Genomic DNA, 16,866 nt, shown 5'->3' on the forward strand with positions numbered 1-16,866 from the left:
CAATGTCAGTGTCGTAGCTTAGCATAACCAGAGGAAACCAGTGGAATCGGCTAGCCTGACTCCTAAACCTTCGTCCTCTCCTTTTGATTTGTGCCACAGCGTTCTCTGCTCAAAGCGTTTCAACGATCTCTCCATCTTTCTCTCTCTGTTTGTCATCCAGTGGTGGGACGTGGAGAAAGGCGAGGCGCTGCAGACCTTCTACCCGACGGGAACCGCGCTGAAGAGGATCCACGTCTCGTCCGACTTCTCCACCTTCGTCACCATCGACAGCATCGGCATCCTCTACATCCTGCAGAGGGTGGCGTGACGACGCTTTGAACGCTGCTCCAAAAACGCAGGGGAAAAAAAAACGGGAAGAAAAACACCAAGATCCAACCAAACACTACAAACTGTGAACAGAAGCGGACATGTTTAGTGGCAATAAGGACTCGTAAGCCTCCTCTAATCACGCTGTTCTCTCGAAAGTTTACATTTCCGCTGCGCTCTCTCCACGTTCAGGCTGACACTCGCCAAGCATTACAGCGGAGCATTACAGACATCCACTCTCTGTTCTCCAGGATCAAACGCTCAGAGAAGATGCAAATACGTTTTTTGTAGATAAAACACACCAGAGTTTCCTTTGAAGCAACAAGGAACGACTCCCAAAAGAATAAAAAAAATCAGCGTTTGTGACTATCAGGTCTTCTGAAGCAGATCGTCTGAATCATTAATACCTAATTAAGAGGTTATTACAAAGAGGTTAAATAGATGTGATCCTCACATCAGTTCAGATGTGAATAATAAATCGTAATCCATTTTGCATTAGGGCTGAACATTTACTGCATGAGATGTGAGGGATTTTCCTCCCCGGCTGTATGTGATCGTTACGAGCTCCCGCGTACGTGTCATGAAGTGCAATCTACCCGTCGACGCCGTGACGTTTTGTGAACTTTAATTTTACAAATATGTGTCGTAAAAACCTCGTCGTCGCCAAGCTTTTACTTTATTTACACCTCAGCCTTAGTCTGAGCGGGATTACTGTCGGCGCCAGTGGGTGTGTGTGTGTGTGTTTAAAGTCTCTCGATCTAAGTCCACCAGCACTTATAGAACTTCTGCTGCACTTTGATGAGCATTAAACATTAATGGGTACATTAAGTTTTTAACGATTGAGCATTTAATATTGAATCCCAGAAACTTTTTTAAAAAGCCTTGCGGGTCTATTTGTACATCCGAAATATTTGTACTTTTGAACTTAGATCAAAGGTAAATGTTTTCTACAAAAAAAAGAAGTTTGATTTATAATTTATAGTCAGAATTTCCACTCGCTACTGTTAAAAGGCCGTTTTTGTGCTTTATTGATTGCTCAGTTTGTTTTTTTTGTACCGCCTCTTTTTAACTTCACACGTTTTTATCTGCATGTTGTCTTGCCTACTGAGCCTTTTTCCTGTTCTGAGCACTTTGAAGCAGGAGTTACAATCTTTTGGTGAAAGCTTTCGCTAAAGCAGCTCTGTTCAGATTCATGAGAAAATGGATCCTGACGTTCCCGCGCTATAATCTATCAAACCTATTGACTACGGCGGGGATGGTACAGACTCTAGTAATAAGCCCAGAAAAGGCAATAAAATGGAATCAAAGTGAGGATGCGTCGCGACGTGTCTGATCGATGCTGTTGTCATCCTCGTGCTGTGCTCTTCGCGATTTCGGTGCTTTAAAATTGAATCAACAGATTTCCCTCCAGCGCGGAGGTCTCTGTCTAACAGAAATATTAATGTCTGCTCAGGATGTATTGACTGTTTTACTGTGTGGTGTAATGTGAGTGTAATTTATAAAAGATTAAACTACACATGCTACGGTGATGTCACGTGTCTGTCTTGATTTTGTGAACCGTCACATTTTGATTCCTTGTGCAGTGATTCTTATTCCCCTGTTGGCGATGAATCTATCTGTCCTTTCTGTCCGCTGACTAGACATCAGACTTCAACCTTCAGACTGACCGAATGTCCTCTGTCACCTTCAGTCCTGAGATCTGAATGTGACCGGGGCGCTGAGAAAATGTAGTCACGACAGAAATGAAGTGAGTGAAAGTCACTCTCATTGTCAGGACAAATTAGCTACGTGTGGCCTAAAGGACAAGTTCCCCCCAAAAATGAAAACTCAGTCATCATCCACTCACCCCCACGCAGATGGAAACCAGTGTGAAGATATGTAGTCTAACATGAAACAGGATATAAGGAGTGCAGGATATAAGGAACAATACTATGTCGCTTTTTCCTGGAACACATCTTTATTTACCTGATATCCAATGATATCCAAACAAATGAATAAATATTTTAGTGGTACACTGGCAGTTGGATTCACGTCATCATCTGTCGCCCCCTTTTACAAAATTTGGGCTTCAAATCACTGAGCCACGACAGTCTAAAGATCCTGGAGTTGCCGCTGGTGATGACATTTAAATGGCTGTGTGAAATAAGACTCAACAGCTGCAGCTTTGGTTCCACATATGTATTTATATACCTCCCACATACTGACGTCACTCTCACTGATTTACACTCCGGGCTGGAGGACAGTCTGGGCTGCAGTCCCATGATGACATGAGGTGATCACATTAGCCGAGGCGACGTGGCTGATGTATGTTTTCAGCACCTCCCTGTCATCACATCCATCAGCTGGCTTTGAGTAAACTTGCGTCGCCGCGGTGACGGCTGGGATCCAACTCTCAGCTGAGTTATGTGCCACGGCGGTGATTGATAAAGCCCTATTGTGATTCATCAGCGGCTAATTAATTAGATTTCTGTGGAACGACAGACATGTGCGGAGGTTTAAGACTGGAGGTGAGCATCAGTCATGAGCGTGTCCTACAGGAGGAGGATGCGCTTGTTGCAGATGTCTTTATGGGGACTATGACAAGAAACCATAGAGCTGTAAAATAAATACAAATCCTAATCATTTTATGGGAGTCTCATTAAGTAATTTGTTACTGATTACAGGAAAAATTGGGTTATTTTCCCTCTAAAGCTGTAGTCTGTAACTATTTTGTTATATTTGACAGTAGAATAAGATGCAGGTCAGCTGTCTGTGGCTCCACCCAGTGGCTGTAATTTGATTTGCAAGAATCCACCGCTCTGGATCAACACAACCAATCAGAGCCAAGCAGAGTGTCTGGAGAGTGTCAGTCACTCTTATGCCGGGTGCCCCTCCCCCTCCACAGGCGCAGTGGCTGCTCTTACCTGGTCAGTTATGTTCAAGCTCAAGCTCAAACTGTAAACAGTGGCGGAGCACGGACAACAACAACAGAGCCGAAAACTGCCCCACCATTGACCAGTCAAAGAGAAGAAATAAGAAGGCAAGCAGTGTAAAAAGAAAGAGTTGAACTGAGCCAGAGAGAAAACAAGACAAATATCTGAGCATCATTTCAGAGGTGGAGGGAGCTGTGGGATTTGTAAGTGAGCGATGCAGAGTTAGCTACGTTTCTGGTGGACAGGTAAGGACCCCTGCTTGATATTTGTTTAATTCTATATATTAACCACAAGGCTAAGATGGCGAAGGTTACAGTAATACTTGCAATATCCCCTTAAGATGTTGCAGTCGAGCTATGTAGCTTGTTGATATATTTAGGTTGTATGCTAATTCCGGTGTTTAGCTTTGTCTTCTTTTCGTTTGCAGTTTGGAGTTTCCACAGTTAATCCAGTTGTCTTGCTGTTACCTGGGGTTAGCAACCGTGGAAAACAGTGCCTCTTCCTGCTGTGGCGCCTTTCCTTTGTACTATAATTCAACCTATTTTTTCCCCTGAAAAATCCAGATGGTGGTAAACTGTGGTTATAGAGAGGTTTAAAGAGTGTGCAAATGGTGTCATTTATCTGTAGAAATATCATTTGCTCTAAGTTATGACTTCAGAATGATAAAATGAAGCCAAAGTGACCATGGTTCAGTGGTTTATTGTATCCTCATGAAGGTTTATTTCAGAAACTGGCGTATAAGACTGCAGTAGTTTGAGCTCGGTGAACCGAATAAACTGGCAACAGAGTGTAAGAGAAGATAGCCATGATGGAAGTAGCTGCTAATAACAGAAAACAGCCACTCAGAGTGAAAAACAAACCACTTGAGTAAAAAAAAGCCCCGGCTAACCTTGTACCGAGACCTTTCTCTGGATAGAATATGTCTGTCGCAACCTCGCCAACTGTTCCTCATCTGGAGGAGCAGCTTTGAGTTCTTGTGGTAAATTCTGTCCTTTATATAAATTTAGACTTGAAATAGGCTCACTCAACAACAGGCCTTGTTATCTGGCCCGACACAGGACGCCACTACCTACTTATCCTCCAACGGCAAACTTGAAACCATTTGTCTTGGGGTCTTTAGACATTCTGGGCGCCGTGGAGCATCACGGCTGCCAGTCAGATTTGGGACCCGGTCCAATCGTGGTGCAAGTCTCGAAAGCAGCCATATGACATGCTGATTCAACGCTGCCAGCTGTCAGTTAGACTTCAGTGCTTTCTATTTATACACCGTCGTTCAGTTGAGTGATGTAAAGGTGTCCTGCTTTTTTCTTATCGAGCGGTGTATTCTCAGAGACGCCTGAGCTGCACACTTCCAGGATTTGAAAGTGTGCCAAATTCATGGTGTTGTCTTTCATAGGTGGTTGGCTGGATGTATGCTGGTGTGATTCAGGGGAGTTTGCAGTCGTGTTCCAGTGGCGATTAGACACATTTGCACAAGAGCGAACAAAGCTTCGGTGTCTGAACTTAGCGTGCAGTTGGCCACGGGCCCGTGACGGGAAGAAATGAGCATCTTAAATTGTTTGCTGATGTCATCTTTTTTTTTTTTTTTTCCGCACTCACACATGTGCGAGCCGCGGCAGATTATCGCCTGCGATCCTTTTGCTTTCAAGTGTAAATTAAGCTGATACCTTAAGCCCGGCGGAGGGATTAGTTTCAGGTATCTGGTTCCAAACAGTGAACTCATCTGGCTTCCTGAGCTTTAAGAAAAACAACCTTTACTTCTCCTCCAGGTGCATATTGGTGTAACAACAGATCTCACGTGGCTTCCTGACTTCCTCTTCCTTTGTGCAGCTCCGTCACCATGTGCATTTTACACACCCCGCAGTCTCCACGGGAATGGTGGGAACTTTTTTAAAGTCTGGTCGAGGTGTGCGCTAACCCAATTAATTCTGCTCGCTCCTGCCTAATTAATCTTTGTCTGCCGGTGAAGTAATTACAGCTATCTAGCTGTCTGTGTGTCTGCACACAATACTGACACCACCTTCCCCTCTCGGTTGCAGCTGGGCCAGGAGCGCCTCTGATGTCTGTCATACTGTAAGCTCTAATTCACCGCGGCATGACCGGGAGTGGAGAGGGAGCTTTGTTTTATGAACTCCCGAATAATGTCCGCCTCTAAAGGCGCCGCGAGTTACTTTCGAAAAGCCCTCGTGGCTGTTAAGTGAACGGATGTCAGTGTCCCGTTGCTTCACGCACCATTTGGTCTCATTTTTGGAGACAGTGTGACTAAATTATTAAGGTAACAACTTGTAGCACCTGTGCGACTTTCAAACATGCCCCTGGTGTTTTTGTTGCTCATATTCATCACCATCATTCTTGGTAACGGGAAAGTCCAGGAGCGGAGAGAAGATCACCAGAAACAAACCTCAACATCCTGCGATCAACCATCCGATCCACCTCCACAACTTTACCCTCTCTAGTCATGACATCTGATCTGGACACAGGCGAGAGGCGACTCATGACCAAATTATCATAGTTTATGAAAAATGCAGCGTAGTGAAAATCCAGCCATTTTATTCATGCGATGTAGCCCAGATAAGCCTGTCTGACCTTTCGCTAACCCACTCATCACGTAACTAATAAACTAATAAGGTTATTTCATCGTTTTTACGATATACTATGATATAAATGATCTTTTAAAAACAAAATATGTGATTTACAGCAAAATTCAAATAGGACCAAAACATTTTTTTTTCTCTATGTAACTGGATGTTTACAAAAGTTTACTCAACGTTTAAGAAAAAAAAGGTGTATGTTTCTGGTAGAATGTTCCAACACATATAAATAGCTTCATTTTCTTAATATTTTTGCACTTTAATGTTGCAGGAGGAGTTCAGAATATTCTGCCAAATTGTTTACGATCTCCCAGTAGTGTTAATTGAATGTGTCCTTTGGTTTCACAGTTATTAAGATTTAGAGTCAATTAATTTTGTTTCTTAATGTGAGGACGAAGGACGCTGAGTCCTCAATAATGTGAAGTTGTTTGGATGAATAAAGGAAAAGCAGTAAACAAAGTCATTGTAAAAGATAAAATCAGGACATTGTTTCGGATGCTCAGATTGCAAATTGCACCTTGGACAGCAGCATCTCCTTTAAAAAAGTGATTTAAAGATGCTGAGTTCAGAGGCCTGCTAGCCTAATTAGCCTGATTTAGTAGTGTTGTGTGCTCTGGGGTGCGGGCTAATATATAGGGCCAATATTTAAACCTTTTCTAGTTTCCCAGCGAGACGTCTGCCGTCGCACGTGGACTCCCAGGAGATGTGGAGAGGTCCTGTTTAAAAAAGAACTGCGCTTCCCTCCGGCTTTCCGTCTGCTGTCTAAGACTTTCATTTTGTTTTCAGTCTCTCTCTCTCTTTTTCCTCCCATTAATTTTTTAACTGCTTGCTATTTTTCAAGCTCGTGGCTATGCGGCATGCAACTGTGTATGCAGATTTTCGGGGGGTGACCAGCGAGAGGAGAATCATGGGACTGTGTGTGTGTGTGTGTGTGGTAGCTGTTTAATGAATGATTGTGAAGGAATACAGCCACAAATAACAATTGTAAAAAGTTGATGGATGTGTTGGTGTCGCTGTCAACAAATCATGAGAAAAGACCAAAATCACCAATTTTTACATCAACAAGTTGATGTTTGTGGGATTCAAAATCGATTCCAGTACCCATGTTCATGCTTTACTCACACATTATTTATTATTATGATCTTAGTCAGTCAATTATTCTCTGGATCGGGCTAACAGGTAAATTGTTTTGTCTATTAGATATCAATAAATAGTTAAAAATGCCTATTTGAGGGATGATTGTAAAGAATGTGCATTTCATGTATATATTCAGTGTTTATATGGGAAAAAAAAATGGCTTCCTAATATTGGGAATAGCCCCAAAAATTCAGTACAGGTCAGGCAGCACAGTTTCTGAATCACTGCATAAATATCTTTGACATTTCTGTGCTGCAATTTGTTTGAACTTATTGGCCGAGGCAGATAAATCTACGTCAGCCCTGCAGATTTATAATCCGAGCTCTACGACTAATCTTTCCAGAGCTAATGTGTACACGAGAGAATGTGTAATTGATAAATATTTATCCTACATTAGAGGAAGGAACACGTTAAATGAGCAGCTGCTAAGTTTGGAACAAGAGGGAACTGGATGAAGCAGGCGCTATGAGAAATTACTTCCCGTGTGTGTGTGTGTGTGTGTGTGTGTGTGTGTGTGTGTGTGTGTGTGTGTGTGTGTGTGTGTGTGACCTGATACCAGGTGACTCCCGCTGCCTACAGTAGCAGCTACACTGATTAACTCGCTCTCTTTTGTCTCTCGTGTCGTCCCTCTGCTCTCTGACCATCAGATCTCTGACACCCCCTGAGTATCGGGTCTCCACAGTATCGTTCCCCTGCGTCTCCTGACCCTGTTTTGCTGTTACACGCTCACCCCGTGTGGCTGTGTGTGTGTTTCTCCTGACCTTGGCCGAGCATTGGTTCCTGTTCCTGTCAGCTGTCGGCTCAGCTGCGCTCCACCTTTATTGCTTTCCCTTGTGGAGCCAGACGGCTCAGAGCCAGAGCTCCTTCCACAGTCGGGGCTGCGTCCCGTTTCTCCTTAGCTGCCCCACCTTCCCCTCGCCCATCTGCCCAGATGGTTCGGACTGATTTTCTTGAAACACCGCCATGGCTACATCACGAGACAGTGTTGAAAAACCTACAGACTCTAGATGATGCAAGCTAATCGGGATGTGTGATAGAGGAATGGAGTGGAAATTGAAATGGAATGGGGCCCAGAAGGAGCAGATGCTTTGCTCACCTGTGCCTCACCTCATCCAGTAGCTCACCCGGCCAGACCAGCAGCACCCACGCTGACACGCCACAGGAAGACAGGGCGGGTGGCTTACCTCTCCTTCACCTGTCCGGCTGGAAGGAGACCGGCTCCTCTTCACTGCGTGGAAATATGACGATAATGTGACGATAAGAATTTGCTGGATTTAATGCCAGAGAAGACAAACGTGCTTTGTCCTCTTATCTCTTTGACTGGGCTCAAATCTGATCAGTGCAGTCGTGTCAGATGCCACTAAAACACAGCAAAACCTGCAAAAGATAAAGTCTTGCAGATAGAACATGACCGTTGATACTGTAGGTAGGAGTTGGTAGGAGTTAAAGGTGGCGTACAGTTGTGGGAGTTTAAGTGTAGGATGGCTACTGTGTCGGTACATTTGACTGTAGTACAAAGTGGTATCTATTAGTCGAATAAACAAAAATGAAATGCAGCTTTTGTGATGATATTACTTACTTTTTAGAAACACGGCCGACTGTCCCACTTCTATATTGTCAGATTGTATCACCGCAAAGACAATTTCTCTCCCAAAATGTTTTGAGAACTGCATTTTGGTCTCAGATGTTTTGAAAGACATATTTTAGTTACTGTTTAGCTGTAAGAAAGTTTGTTACCAGGTGGCCATCTTGAATACGGACGTGGGGATGACACACACAGAGAAGCTCAGATCTCAACACACACACAGAGGGAGTGTGACACCGCTGTCTGCCCAGGACGCCATTATTCTGCCCTTTATACACCAAATAGCTGCTTTCCGCTGTATTAACGCTCAAAATATTATAAATTACCCTTTAAAGCCATGACATGGAGCCTGTGGTGTGCTTTTTTTTGTAATTTTATTCCATTTCATAGACAAAATGATTAGTTGCAGCTCTATACTGTGGTGTGGAGCTCAGCAGAAACCATGAATATTATAGCATTTCTCATAATTCTGTTGCCCAGGTGATGTATGACAAATCTGGGGTGAAATGTTCACTTTTGTTTTCGTTCACTCATACAGTTCTGGGGCCTTGGCATCCATGGCGGCCATGTTACTTTCCACCATAACATGAATTATTGTTTGTATGAAGATGAAGCTTTTAAAACTCCAAATAATAAATAATAATAAGAATGCAACATGGATAATACCACGGAGCGTCGCGTCGGTTCTCAGATGATGTGAATTCTCTCTCATGATGTCACTGAACTCACCTTTAACTATCCACCTGAGCACTTTATGATGCTATTATTGTAATTCTTGCATTTTGTTTTTGTGTCCTCTTCGGTTATGAAAGCGGCAGTAAGTAGACGCTTAGTTCCACTTACGCACTGAAAAGACCTTCCATAGTCTTGCTCAAGGGCAGCTCCAGCAAGCCGGCCTGGTGATGTGTTTGCATGTCCTGGCTGTTTTCGCAGGAAAGGCCCCTGCTTACAAAACGGCTGCCTGGAAGCCGCTCGGCCACCCTGCAGTCACACATTACACAACGCGCCTTGTGAAGCAGACAATCAAACTGTCTTGCTTGACAACTCGTTTGTCACCATTGTATCCCCGCTGCCTCCTCAATCACACAGCCTCCGTCACTCATCCGCGCATTTCAGCTCAGATGTGTTCGAGATTTACGAGGGCCGGAATCATCCCCGAAAACCTTCGCAGCAGCAGTTTGGAGGATGAAGTGAGGTGGCAAAACACACGTACACAAACTCTTTCAGACGACACTTCATGCTTTAAGCTGGGTTTGTACTTGAGAACAAGTGGCAGGAAAGGAAAAAGTGCAGGCCACCTAAAGTTCAGCGGCGGTTTTAAAAGCCTCTTTAAAGCTGAGAGGAGCGACTGTCACTTCGATCCCACCAGAGTTATGACCGGGATACACCGATCAGATTATAAGGTCCAAAGAGGCAGTTCTAATGTTTTACAAGTCCTCTTAGGGAAAAGCTGAACAGAACTGCTCTTCGATATAAAAAAAAAAAAAAAAACCCAAGCTCTTTAACTCCTCCGTCATGCGCTGTAGTTATTACATAAAGAGCTTTCACGGGATGATGAGAACATTGAGCGTGGGAAAAAAGCAGATGATCTTTAAGTCTCCAGAGAGTTGTTATCAGAAGGATATCAGAGGATGAGCGAGTCGCCGATCATACAAGTCAACTGAAAAGCACAACAAATATGAGCAGCGTAGTAAAAACTGACTCCTGATGGATGTGTTTTTGCCAAATATTCCAACATACACCGCATTTCCCTTATGTAAACAGATGAGAGATCAGGATTCAGGCGTTTGCTACGGAAGCCCTGAGATCCCAAATTGAGCAGCGATCAAGCTAACCTGTGCTGGGACCTTGAATTTAAGGGAGCTGGGCCTTGAAAATCATAGAAAAGTAATTCTACCAGTTGATTAACTCCTTCAACTCCGTAAGAATGTATTCATGATTTTCAGCTCGTTCCATATCTTATGTTGATATACATCTTGTACTGTGGAACACAAGAGGCTAACCAACAATAGCCACAAATAAATCAGTGCCGTAATCACAAGTAACAATCAGTATCTCGTCTGGTCCTGGAACTGAAGACCTGTGATAGAGTTCATAAAAATAGGGCATTTTCTTTCTGTGGACACTCCTGTTGACAAGAAGTTGGCGTGTGGATTGATTTTTCATTCTGGAATTAAAAAAAAAAAAACCCATATTTTGCTCTTGTTGTCGTGGGACATTTAATTCTAATTATTTGGAAGGCTTGAATCAATAGAGCCAAGCGTCTGCTCACGGTGCCCTGGGAGACTCTTACTGGAGCGACTCCACTGACTGCGGGCACACTGGCAGCTTTCAGGACGGAGAAACACATTCTGGCTTAAATCACTCTGAAATAAGCTTTCAACTTGGGTGTTGAAGGTGAAACACTGAATCCATCAAAGCAAACTTTACACGGCTTTAACGGTGCTTGGTTTAGTCCCCTGGTGGTAGACGAGAGTCTTGTTTATTTGCTTCACAGTCTTCAGGGAGCTTCTGTTTGAGGTTGTTTAGTTACAGATTTGCACTCTCATCTTTAATTTTTTCCCATATTGTGGCCCTCGAGTCTCTCCACTCTGCACCACTGCACATCATCTTATTTTTTATGGTACCAGTATCAGCGCTCTTGTGTATAGTCGGCTATATGCATGACCTTTTCCATGTATTGTCTGTGAACCCTGATCAAAGAATAATAGGCATTTTTTGTAAACAGAGATATATTTCATACTGAAGATGCTAACCAGCTAGGCCCGACTCATCCAGGTCTGAAGCTCCTGCGCAAGTTATGTGAATGCGAAAAACTCCCCTGTATCTCCCAGTCCGAAACGCTAGCTGCACAGCTAACTGAGCTAAAAGGGCTAATGGCAGCAACAGTTAGCAACAGTTAGTCCAGATAAAAGAGTGATCTTGAAATCGGAGCTTTGCACAGATTTAACTAACTTAACTAACTTTAACTAATTTAACTTAACTAAAGACAGGATTGGCCTATCCTAAATTCAGACCAAAATAAAATAAGTTAAAACCAAAATAATGAGCAGAAATAGGAACCATGAATGAATCATATTAAAAAAAAAAAAAGTCAAATATAAATGTCTTTATATAACGATTATGAAATCAGTCTGCAGGTCCTTAAGGCGGTCTCTGCCACCGCTCAGTTTGACCAGACAACGAACAAACTGAGTCAAACATAGTTTTTTAAGGAGCCCATTACCATACTTACTTGTGCCAGCGCTCTTGCAACATTTAGCATTAAACATCGGTTGTCCCGAACAATTAGTGCTGCTGCAGCTGAGCTCAAATGAAGGCAGACAGATCTGGAGCAGAGCGACTGGAGCAGGCTGATGAGCTGTGTGGGCTTCTAGCCTCAGGAAGCTTCCGTGTCTGTGCGTGTGTGCAGTTTATCTGCTTATCTTTCAAGAGCTCCTTTTTGAAAACATTTGTTCACTCATTTGTAAGCACGGCTAAAAACAGCATCGTGTACACGGCATCAAGACTTCATGCTGGCTGTGACTCGGTGGATTGAGACGGGATGAAAGTCAGGGGAACGGTTTTTCACTCTCGTCATGAGATTCAACCATTTTTGACAACAGATGGCTTAATATAGTTTAATGGCTCTGTTCTGAGGAGCTCCTGTCCGCCTGTTCATGCAAACTTGCTCGAAACGGATGCTCATTAAATGGAGTGCCTTAATGTGTCAATTAGTTTGAATATACGGCAGGCAGCGCTGTGGACAGCTGACTGTGTGGTCTGTCTGAGTTCTACATAGAGACAGTGATGGTTAGTGGTGTAATCGAGGATGGTTTACCTCTAAGAAACACACAATCCAGAAACATCTCAGTGGGTGATTAAAGCAAATTCATCATTGCATTTTAGCTGATATGAAGGGAGAGCGGGTAACGATTTGGCTAGCCTAACTAGCCCCCCCCCAACCCCGCAGCTGGTCTTTGTGCTAAGCTAAGCTAAGCTAAGCTAATCGCCTTAACGCTCAACTAACTGACATGTTATCTAACTCGTAAGCCAGAAAGTACACTGACATATTTCTCCGAACATCAAAACTGTTCCCTTTTGTCAAGTAAACAGTGGTGAAAAATGGAACACGGGTCGATTGTTACTGAATTACAGCACTTAACTAATCATCACTGAAACCCTGTCAAGGTCTCGCTGTGGCCTGACAGCACATCAAGCAAAGTGTACCAAATTAGGATGGTTAGAGGATGAAATGGGCATTCTGTTATTCTAGTTATTAATTAGTATATTTTCTTTCTGTGTGAGATTAAAACATTTCACTGGGCTCTTTTAGAGGGAGCTGTGTGTTGCGACAGTGAAATGTTGAATAGGCGAAAGAGATGTGATGGATGCTGAAGCTAATTTGCAGCCCTAACATCTCTTTTAAGCTTAATAAACACATGGATAGTCCATATGCTTTTGGCCATAGCAGCTCTACTACTCTACTGAATGTACTTCATAAATTATTCACTTCAGCATCTCCTTCTCTTGGTATTAACAACTAACCTCACATTTTTTTTTTCTTAATTCTTAATGCGTAAAGTTTGTGATCTGCGCTGTGCTGATTCTTGTGTACAGAAAAGGTGACATAAGCAGCTTTGTGTGCCTGCCTGGCTTCTCCGCTGTCACGTCGGTTGATTGCTGGGAGACGGCTCGCTGCGAGCCCCGCGGCGTCACCCCAGCTTCAGGTGTTTTGGGAGCAGACGTCAAAGTCAGCTCAGATATGCGGCGGCGTGGACGTCAAACGAGAGCCCGTCAGTTCTTATCGCAGTCACGCCGGTTGTGGTTTTTGTGTTTTCCGGGGTGGATCAACGCGCAGCTCTCACTAATGCTTCGGCATCATCTACCTTTACAAGTAACGTCTCCGCTCTGCATTCGGCTACACAGAACGTAGCAAATTGTCGTTATGTAAAAATACTTCCTCTGAGGGTTTTGCTGCACTGTCATATCTAATTTTGCTGTAGCACTTAACCTACATGCTCATCCTCCACGCAGGCCCCAGCAAACAAACACAGACTGAAATGGCTTTTTGTACAAATGTGCAAATTCACTGAATGCAAAGTTGACGCACGTCTGAGGTCATTATCTGTCATCACCACCACCACCGACCTGGGGCCACGTTCCAACTCTATTGTGACTGATTCTCCTTGGTTTGAATGACGGCCAGGAGCGTCAGTTGTGATGCAAAGCCTTGAGTCATGTAGCTGCACCCAGGCTGGGATGTTTCCTGGAGACTGTTGGGTTGATTTCAGGAAGCACAGTAAGGCTTAGTGATGTGGGGAAAAAAAGACTCATTGTAGTACAATTTCTAGCTTTCAAAGTCAAGAAAAATGTTTCATTATAATATTTACAATACTTTAGTTCAACACCTTAAAGCAAATACTCCTTAAATCCTGATCATTTTGAAGGTTTCTCTATCATGCGTCTTGTTTTGGTAAACACTTCCTGTCTTTGTCTTTTTCTTGTGTTTGCTCCTTATGTCCTACCTGCTTTTGCTGCACTTGTGTCATCCAGGTGTGTTTTTCGCTCTTGGATTTTTGCTTCTAGAATATCTTGGGTCGATTATGTTCATCAGTCAAAATCCATCATTTTTGACCTCTGCTCTTTCCAGGCGATGGCTATAATCGATGGTGATCCTATAGATGTTTAGCTTGGCTTGTAGCCTTTTCCTGTCTTTGTTGGCACAGATTATTGGCTTCATTACCAGGCAGATGCATCACATTTGTTATGTGTAAGGGCTTTGTCTAAAGTTATTCTTCCCCCTTGCCTGCCTCATTCAGTTTAAAGCCAAACAGGATTTTATGTAGCCAAAGTATATAAAGCCGACATCTTGTTAAGAGATCATTTTTTCAGCAGAAATTTGTTGCTTTTATGATTCACCATCATGTCTTCAGGTTTGGGACGTTAGAGAAATAAGAAGCAGTTTGAAAAGATCTTAATATTTTTCACTGTTTCCTGACTTTTATATTGAAGAGGTTAATCGATTAAATAATAATCAGATAATCGATGATGACACAGCCCTTGTCTTGATTGCTCCCACCTCCTTTGTATTTATATGAAACATTCAATACCAGAACAGTACTATGTGTTGACTCAGACAACCTTTCTGTGTCTGTTTTGGAGGGTTAGAAATAGTTCTGTTTCAGTAGTGTGTTGTTGTTGTTGCTGTCAAGCAAAGTCACTTATAATCAGTGTTGTATAATTTCTGTATCGACACAGTGATGGAAACGTGTCTTTTCCAGATCCAGCCCATGAACAGCGAGGCGGCCAGACTTCACTGATGTGTTTGTGAATGCTTCCTTTGGAGCACAGTGCCGGATTGTTTTTGTCCAAGTCGCTTCTTTGTACCCTACAGAGATAAAGTCTGCCAGACTCAACTGTGAATGTTCTCCGGTGTGTATAAGAGAGCGAGCCTTTTATTATTTGGCCAACTCTCCTGCGCTGTGTCCAGTTTTATCAGGTTGCACATCGTGAGCCAACTCCAGCAGGGTGTGTATCCAAGAGTGTGTGTATGTGTGTGTGTGTGTTTGCTTACTTTGTGTGAAGGTCTTTATTTCTCTATCCCTCACTTTCCTACAACTCAGTTCCACGCTGTACTAAATCAGTGTATCATGATGATGTGAGCACTGCTGCATCACACCTGCCAGCTGCAGAGCCGGTCATTTACTAAACGCAGCAGATTGTCCTTGTAAAATAGTTTCTTGGTGCGTCCTCTTGCATATGCGTTAGAGGCATATAAACGATGATTTGAGTGTGCATACAGGATAAACATGGAGGATCTGGACCTGTGTAAGCTGTTCCTATTGAACGAATGCCAGGTATGATTGTTACATGAGCAGTTTTTACATAGTCGTCTCATTTAGCTGCTAGCCGTGGGCAGTACACACCATCTGGAAGTTTGGCCCTCTCCCACAGTCTGACACAGCCGGTGAAACAAAGCATGTACTCTTCCTGTCTTACACTTCACTGCAGACAGAAGAAATTAGTCAGAAATCAGTCATTTGCTTCTCACGGTGTAAAAATCTGCAGTGCCTCTCCACGTCTTTCCCTCGTTGTCCCTCTCTGTGCAGAGTTAAGTCCGTCGCCTCCGCCGCTGCCAGCAGCAGAAAAAAAAATCGTTCTGTTCGAGCTCTGAAGCCTAAATACAGGAGCCGCTGCAGCACTCTCCACTCCACTCCTGCTCTGATCTTGCAGAAAATAGAAAATAATGTCTTGAATTACCTCCCACTCTCACCCCGCAGTGGTCTGCTCTTCACAAACCAGAAGATCTTTTGTCAGTTTTCACCAGCATGCAGCAAACTGCAGATTGGCAGTAAATCTTGAGCAAACCGTTCGTGGTCCTCGTGCTCCTCCAATCTCGGGGAAAAGCAGCCGAGCAGCGGTCGCCTGTATTGGCTGCAGATTGTAGCCGTAGATTGCGAGCCTTTTCATTCAGACGTTTATAGCTCATGACAAATGCTTGTTCAGCCCTTCAGAGGCTCACTGTAAATGTCAGTCCACTGTAGTTTAATGGACACTCAACAACAGGCGCTCATCCTTACTGCCGCACATATTTGAGTTTTTTTCTTTTCCAATCCAGGTTTTATAGGGCCTGGTAAAAGACAGTGGTGGTGTGTAAAAGAACTAGCAGTGGTGTAAATATTGCAATAACACCAGGGTTGTAGTGGAGCGTAAACTCTTTGTGCAGCATGTATTTGTGGAACAGAATTTACTGAATGGACACTTTCAAATCTCTAAACAAATCTTACTGTGAGTTTAGCTTTTGCATTGGCAGGAGATTAAAATCACAAATAACTACACTTCAAAACTGTTTGACAGAATAAACACTGTATATTTTATATGCAGTTTAATTAATATTCATTATAGCATATGACATCCTGATTAAACATGTATCCAACACAACTAACGATTGTCTTTTATCAATCTGCAGATTATATTCTCAATTATTGATTATTCCCCTTCAAGATTCTCGAGCCTGAGGGGAGCCCTAACTTCTTGTTTTGTTAAAGGAGCAGTTCAAAATCTGCATATTCAATTTGACTAGTGTAAGACAAGGAAGCAGCAAAGTGTTACATTTTACATTTTTACCTGAGAAATGACCTAAAATAGTAATCTGTAATCGTTGGTTTATCAAAATGAAATAAATCGCTCACTATTTTGATTATCAACTAAACATTTCAGCCATTTTTGAAGCAAAGATGTCAAACTGCTTTCAGAGCTTTTTCACGTTGTATTCGTTATTTGTTATGATTAATGAAAAGTCTTTCAGGTTTGTTGGACAGGGAAGCAATTTGAAGACATTGTTTTGGTTTGG

The 16,866-nt window shown here is 43.1% G+C and overlaps 1 protein-coding gene across 2 annotated transcripts in view; it reads left to right on the forward strand.

Annotated features, from left to right (window-relative positions):
- apaf1 (apoptotic peptidase activating factor 1) overlaps positions 1-1,835 on the forward strand; it is a 43,319-nt gene extending 41,484 nt beyond the window's left edge. For both annotated transcript variants that reach the window (XM_037122087.1, XM_037122088.1), the window contains one exon: positions 161-1,835. In XM_037122087.1, coding sequence (XP_036977982.1) covers positions 161-307 — 147 coding nt within the window. In that variant the 3' untranslated portion in view covers positions 308-1,835. The remainder of the gene's footprint in view (positions 1-160) is intronic.
- The last annotated feature ends 15,031 nt before the right edge of the window (positions 1,836-16,866 follow it).

The sequence above is a fragment of the Acanthopagrus latus genome, chromosome 14 (genome assembly GCF_904848185.1).
Source record: "Acanthopagrus latus isolate v.2019 chromosome 14, fAcaLat1.1, whole genome shotgun sequence".
Classification (NCBI taxonomy): Eukaryota; Metazoa; Chordata; class Actinopteri; order Spariformes; family Sparidae; genus Acanthopagrus; species Acanthopagrus latus.